At 36.5% G+C, this 7,676-nt stretch overlaps 1 protein-coding gene across 1 annotated transcript in view; it reads left to right on the top strand.

Moving 5' to 3' along the window:
* Positions 1–1,283: 1,283 nt before the first annotated feature.
* mylk3 (myosin light chain kinase 3) overlaps positions 1,284–7,676 on the top strand; it is a 91,199-nt gene continuing 84,806 nt past the window's right edge. The window contains exon 1 of the mRNA XM_043706902.1: positions 1,284–1,407. Coding sequence (XP_043562837.1) covers positions 1,315–1,407 — 93 coding nt within the window. The 5' untranslated portion in view covers positions 1,284–1,314. The remainder of the gene's footprint in view (positions 1,408–7,676) is intronic.

Here is a 7,676-nt window from a genome sequence, read left to right as displayed (position 1 = left end):
TACTGGAATCAAATATTAAGAGACAGGATTAACTGTTACTTAGGAATAAGCACAGATGGCTTTGTTAAGAGAAGGTAGTGTCATACTAACTTGATTAAAAATTTTGAGGAAGTAACAAAGAGGATTGATGAAGTTAGTGCAGTGAACATTGTGAGACAGTGGGAGATCTTTCACCCTGTTACAGAATTGAAGCCAAGTCTTTCTGAGCTGTCCCTGGGTGTTGACCTCCAATGCCACCTCTGTCCATATTGCCTTTATCTGCCCCGTGTTACCATCCTGAGGGAAAAGTGCTTCCCTTCTCTCCCGGATGGTCTTCAGGATAACCTTTAGGATGGCAAGGCTGAAGTGTGGTGCTGCCTTTTGCCTGGCCTCTGATGCCTCCAGGTGGTGATGAGAGAATTTGAGTACTGCTCCTGAAATGCAGACAATGGAGTACTGGTGCACTGGTGCCTTTTAAATACGGCATCCAGACGTTGGAGCTCAGAAATTCATGGCAGGAGGCAGAACTTGCTGCACACAAAACATTTAAGACTTTACCACGTGTGGATATGTATTGAGCTGCAAAGATTGTAATTGTGCGAGTAAATCTGACCCATCCGAAGTGAAAGTGCCTCCTTGGTTCACCTTTACGCTGAGTCTCAAAGAAACAAAATTCTGCCCATTGCTTCCAGAGATACCAACATGAAAAAACATGAAAATTCTTAAACAAATCTGCTATTCAAGATATTTAATCCTAGTTTTGCCTTCTAATGCCAACCTGGATGAGAAAATAGTTAATGAATGAAAACTAGAAAGCCAGTGGATTTGATTCTTCCATAAACACTGATGATTTAGTGGACAGGAACTGCCACAACAGTTTTACGATTGTTAGTTTGTTTACTAACAATATGGGAATGCAATAATAAATTGTCTGTCTTGGCCACTATGTGTTGAATTCCAAATGAGCAACGCCTACATTCTCCATTGTGGCCACACAGAGAAGGTCCTTCGAATCTCACATGTTTAAGACCAGGCATTATCTCAAGCAAATTATTTGTGCTTAAATTTCCCAATGTGCTTTCTAATGGTGTAAACAAGCTCAAGATCTGTCTTGCAGGAAGGAAATATCAGAGTTGTAGATATGAGTTGACGCACTTAAGCATGGCAATATTTAAACAGAATTTTTGAAATGCCAAATAAAGTGCCTGATAAGATGAAATACTTGATGCGTCACATTAGCACTAATCAAGTAACCATCCATCATGGACTAGAGGAGAATTGCTTTGTTATAGTTTGCTCTCAAGCTTGCACAAGTTTGTGAATGCAAAAGGCATAATGGAAATGCTGCACAAAGACTCTCAGTTGTATAGATCTGTTCGTCTCAGTACTGGAGGATTTAATGTCTCTGACTATATAAAGAGATTTGCGGTAAGGTTACCAAAGTTTACACTACAGTAAAAGTGAATATAATTGAACATTCTGATAAAAATAATCTACAGTGTTATGCTTTATGAAAGCCATCTAGAAATGTAGAACCATACAATTACAGAGTTTGATGATTAAACTGTATTATTTTATTTGACTTTACTGACTAAAAAAGCCTCTCCTGAGCAATACAGGTGGTTGATTCTGTATTATCTTATTGCAATATTATATACTGCATTAATAAAATGTCTTCATGTACTCATTTCAAATAGAAAAGATCAACAAAACATGACTTTGGCTTCAACCAGTGAAACCTAACAATGCAAGCTAGATAAAGAATATGGCTATACAGTTTAATTAATTAAAATTCAGCAAATGATAAATTTAATAAGGAGACAAACTGATTTATATATGCACCGAGGCATCTGCTAATTTGACCCAGAGATGTATAGGAAGCACAACATTAATATAAATATTACAATTAGTGTTGGGTACTTGAATAAAGACCCATTTTATTAAATGTGTGCATCATCATGCCCAATATCTAAGTGTTACATCTAACAGGAAGTCAGTGTTTTACCAGCCTGGAAGCATGCTGCTGATGAACAATTTAAAGCTGTACTCACCTTCATGATTTTTTGTATGAACCTAAAATGCTGGAGAATGCACATTGATGATTTCTGGTGAATGCTTGTCTCTTACAAAGAATCAATAATATTCTCAGCTGCATTTCAGAATGCTTAATGTGCATGAGCGGACACGGGAGATGAGATGCTCGAAAAGTCCCTCTCAATGCTGCCCTTCATGTTTTGCAGGTCAAAGGGCAATTGCAGCTCATAGTCAAGTCTAAGGTTCTGTCAAGGTTGCTAGAATTGCTGTCCTTGTGAGCCCTGGAGAACTGCTGATAGATTTGGACATTCACTCGACTGACTACTTAAGGTGTGAATACTATGTGCAAAGACTCAGGCAAATTGGAAGCTTGACAATAGGCTGTCCAGTGCACATAAGAGATTTTGCTTTGATGCCAATGTTGTAGATTGGATCCTAAAAGTCAACAATGTACCTTCTGCTTCAAGGCTGAGGTGCAAATTGCTTCCAGTAAGTTGCTTACTGGGATGTCCTAGACACTTCCTTATGCTGTTGCACATGTGTACTCAGTGAATCTTGCACTGCTGATCTCCCTATGTAAACATTTAAACTTTAGAAGGTGCCATTTTCTGAGCTGCCATTTTCTTGGGCATAATTAAGTGACATTGTATCTTCTGGGGGAGTTGGCTGATTAGGGACCAAAAAGGAGATTTATACAAAGGGGGTAGGGCATGGCTGTGGTATTAATTTAATACCTTGCCTCTGTTTTTACCAAACTAGAAAATTCTGCACAGGTTGTACTGAAAGATGAGGTAATTAATACACCAGGAGCATTTAATATTGATAAGGAGGAGCTTTTAGACAGAATGTCTGTACTTCAAGTTGATAAGGCACTAAACTGTACAAGGACTTTTATCCAAAAGGCATAAGTACTGCACAATAAATTTGTGAACAAAATTAAAGTTCATGGAATAAAAGCGACAGTAGTGATATGGACATGAAATTGGCTGAATGACAGAAAATCGAACGCAATGGTTAATGGAGGCTCTCCAGATCAATATTAAAGCTTTCTTTAGAAAAATCTAAACCAATTTGTATTTGGATTTTCAACCTTACTAATGTAACTGCAAAGTAACACTCTACTGGCTTCCCCCTCTTCACATTTGGATGCATATTAATCATACTGTTTGGTACAAATTACTTTTACACAGGTTTCTCAACTTTACTAAGTTGAGTAAGTTCTTCCTTACTCCTCCTCTATTGATTTTCAATGGGTCTTCAACTTTTCTATATTAAGTATGTATTTCAGATTGACAGATAGCTTCAAAGCAATCTTTTTCAGCCACTTCCTTCATAACAGTTTTTGCAATTTCATTGTTTAGAAAAACAAAAGATGAATGAAACACTGAGCGAGCTTTCTCTCTTAATAAGTCACTTGCTGGTTTATCTGCATTGTTGTGCCTTCTGTACACACACATTTTCTTCTCACTAGCACTTCAACAAAGGGGCCTTCCGTTCCATTTGATCCACAATTTTCTCCAAACATCTCTTAATTTTCAATTAATTTTCAAGTTTGTTGATTTTTAATTCAGCTTGACAACTATCTAGCAAACTCATTTTGCTTATGTTTTGGAGTTATCTACAGAATCCTGGCAACTTCATAATGGGCATTCTATTCATTTTGGAATTCTCTCTCCATGGTTACTAATTGCTTCTTAGACTCTTTCAGTTTACTAGTTAGCACCTCATTCGGTTCCTTAAAATTTCCCATCAATGCTTTCTAAAGTCTAGATCAGCTTGTCCCTATTGCACATCTTTTCTTTCTATTCCCCAGATTGCATTGGAGTTCAAAGCTACTACTATTCATTCTAACATGAAGTTCCAATAGATTGTCAATCTGGATATTTAGTTCACGGTCACTAACTGTTCTGATCAACAGCAATTGCCATTACTTTTCTAAGGCATTTGTCATGATATTTCATAGAGACTCCTGATACTTGAAATTTTAAATTTTTAATTACTTCCAAACATTTATCATTTAGACATTTCTAGCCCTCATTTAGGTGTTTTATTTCCTGTGACCAATGCTCTCATGTCCATTTTTCATCAGCAATCTTTTCTGTATGAAAGTGGGTTCTCTGCATTGATTCATTTTCCTTTAGTAGAGCCAAATTCCTCATGTCACCTTTCTTGCATTTTTAGTACTAACCTTTCTTGGTGCTGGGCTAATCTACCTTTATGAGCTTGGCTTTAGCTACTGCATAATTTTGGAACAGTTGAGGAAGCTCCTTTACAAAATCTACTTCTTTTATCTCAATTGGCTTTCATGAAACATTCACAGATGCCAAGAATTTCAAGCTTGCAAAACATTACCATTGCCTCATTAAGTAAACTAGATACAATTCTCACAGCTATAATACTGCCTACTGAATTATTTTGTAAATGAACATTGTACAATCCCATAAAGGTCCCAATTAACACTTTCCCTTTCATCAAACCATCTGGAATACAAATGTCATGAACAATCAAAAGCTGATCTGTACCAGTAGCTTTTAAGTAATTAATTTTGTTTACTTACATTGGTGGAAGAATAAGGGAGCACTTCTATCTTATAGAGAAACAAAATCTCTATAACCTCCACTAACCTGACTCAGTTTAACAGTATTAAAGAAGAATCCCCATGTCTAACCCCCAGGCCCCACTCTCATAAGTTTCAAAGGAACATGTTTCATGTGCGCCATTGGAATTATTTCAAATACATTTCCATTATCAGTACTGTTTTCGATCCCTGAAGACCTCTGAAGTATTCCTATTCCTCCCACTGGTTTAATGTTTTTGCATCTGGCAATTTGATTTTACGTGCCCTGTTTTATGGTGATGAAAATATATTGGTTTCCTTGGGTCAATTTAAATCTCTTACTACCCTTTCTATTGACTGAAACAGCTTGTTTTAAACCACATAAACTATGCTTCTCCTTAGCTACTTCATTCTTCCTCTCTTTGAGGTTCTCTTTCTTTTCCTTTTCTCTTCCTTGCCAATTTCATTCTCTGGGTTCAAGTTGAAACATTTGCCTTTCTCATTTCTTTTTCCAATTGAATTTGAACTGCTGCATCTGCAACTGAAATCTAGTCAACACAAACTGTTGCATTAGCTAGCCTCTTCTTCCGATCCCAGAGGCAATGATGTTGCCGCAACTATTTCTGCTTCATTGGCTCTTGGTTTTAACTTTAACTCAATATTTTCTGCTATTAACCAATCCTCAGTCAATTGTTTAAATCACTCCGGGGTAAATCTCTCCTCCCTGGAAAAGTTGGAGCAACTTTGAAAAAAAATACTTTGAGATGTTTCTCTATGTTACTGACAATGCATGATGTCTCCTTTGTCTTGACAAACAGAAATAGACACTGTCTGAACACTGCATTGCACATTTTGATCACTACTTCTGCTCAAGGCATTGTTTTGGCCAACTGATTCAATAATCGCATGACTGTGCTTGAGAATACTTGACCTGGTGCACAGCTAAGTTTCAAATGTGATACAGACGCCAGAAATCCACGAAGGTTCCGACAGCATTAAGTACTTCTGTTGCTGGCGAGTGCAAGAGAGTACAAGCAAGGCACCAGAGAGATACGATGCATAGGTAATAGTGTAATATTTTGGAGAATATACCATGAGAGCTTGTTAGGGCTCACAAAGAGAAGCCTACTTGAAACTCTCCAAAATTGGAACTGTGCTAATTTTTGGTAAAATTGTGTACCTTTTTGCATAAAATTATGATATTGTGTTATGTCTCACAAATAGTATGTCAGTTTACCACTAAGAAACATGCTCATCATCTCATATTCCATCTTATCTTTAGATCTCTTAAAGCATGACATATTAGTAGATGTTTGCTTCTCTGTTGTAATATATTAGCTTTATATTTGCCCAGCACTTGGATATCTGAGGAGTGTAGTATTTATGTATGATTCCTGTCATAAATATTTGTTGGATTCTTTAATATCATAACATTCTCACCAAGTTTCTAAATGTTATGGAAGATAACGACCAATGGCATGACAGGTAAAATGCTCTGTTGGAGGCAAACTCACATTGGTCAATATTTATGCGAAATAAAATTGCCTTACTTTACTGATTAGTAAGTGCTGACAGGGATTAAACACTTGAAATCAGTGTTTTAGGAAATAAATCTTTAGAAATGAGGATCAACATATGCAAATGGTGTGGAATAATTCTCAAGATGTCGGTACAGAGTCACAAAACAAAATGAAATCCCAAAGATTATGAGGATGCAGCCTGAAATCTGTACATTGGAGAGATACGTATGACATGAGCCTCCTGCTGTGGATGTGTCATTCTGAAACATAATACTTGATGAATGGGTTTTTTTCTCTGCTGCTGGAAACTTACTTTGAATAAAGATGTGAAAGAAAGCAAAGGCATTTAATGACATCCTACCACAGCAATGCTGTAAGCAGCCAACAAAAAGCACATGTGGGTCATTGGGTTCACTTCACTAAACAAGTAGTACGCTTATCAATAAAAGAATAACTCCAATGAAGAAACCAAGACATTAGACATTTACAAAATTAGACAAATAAGCAAATCTGCAATAATTGATTTAACTCTTGAAAATAATACAATTTCAGGAGAAAAACCTTTAAAAAATAAAACCCTTCTTGTACCAGAACAGAAAATAATATATCACAAATTCTACCCCATCAGTGTTTCAGTTCTAAGCAAAACTGTAAGTGATGTAAAAGGTGAGTTAAACAAGCTGTAATGTTTTGCTGATGGTATAATCCATTAAATTTACACCGACAGATCATAACTAATATAATCAAATGGTTGTGGGACATTTACGTGAGCTCAGAAGAGAAAAGATAGACAATTTAATATTTTTATAATATATTTTTAATAAGAAAAATAGATTTTTAAATATTACAGCAAATACAAAACAATGCAATTCAAAACAGTACAAAAATAGTACAAAACTAAACCCAAATATTTAAAAAAATCCTCAACCCACCCTCCTATACGAATGTATAAACATATATAAAGTATAAAATGAAAAAAAAACCTAAACTAGCTATTTAACTAAATAAATTAATACCTAACAACAAACAAATAAATAGTAATAACTCAGCCCAGCCAAACAAAACACTCATACATTCACAGTTCCTCCTCCCTGGATATTGGACTCATGAAACACAATCGTTACGGCTATATAAAAGTCCTTGTTAGTGTGGCAGGTATTTCAAAAAGGGTTACCATGTCTTGTAAAAATTCTCAGTTTTATGGTGTACCATATTTGTGAGAAAATCCAGGGGAATATGCTCCATAACAATCTTCCACCAACCCGACAGGCCTGGGCGGTTTTCTGATATCCAACCTAGCAAGATATTCTTCCTTGCACAGAATGTAAGAATATTGAAAAGTTTTTTTCTTATGCGAGTCTGCAGGAAATATAATGGGTAGGCCCAAAAGGAGCGAAATAGGGTCCTTCTCCACCCCTACACCTAAAATCCTCTCCATTGCACCCACCACAACGCTCCAATATGTTTGAAGCCTATCGCAAGACCAAAGACAATGGGTAAGAGTACCCGTACAGACCTTGCACTTGGGGCATGCTGAAGATACCCCTGGTTTAAATTTTGACAAACGGTCTGGGGCTAAGTGGACC

Source organism: Chiloscyllium plagiosum, chromosome 17 (assembly GCF_004010195.1).
Source record: "Chiloscyllium plagiosum isolate BGI_BamShark_2017 chromosome 17, ASM401019v2, whole genome shotgun sequence".
Classification (NCBI taxonomy): Eukaryota; Metazoa; Chordata; class Chondrichthyes; order Orectolobiformes; family Hemiscylliidae; genus Chiloscyllium; species Chiloscyllium plagiosum.
This window is presented reverse-complemented; position numbering and strand designations above follow the sequence as displayed.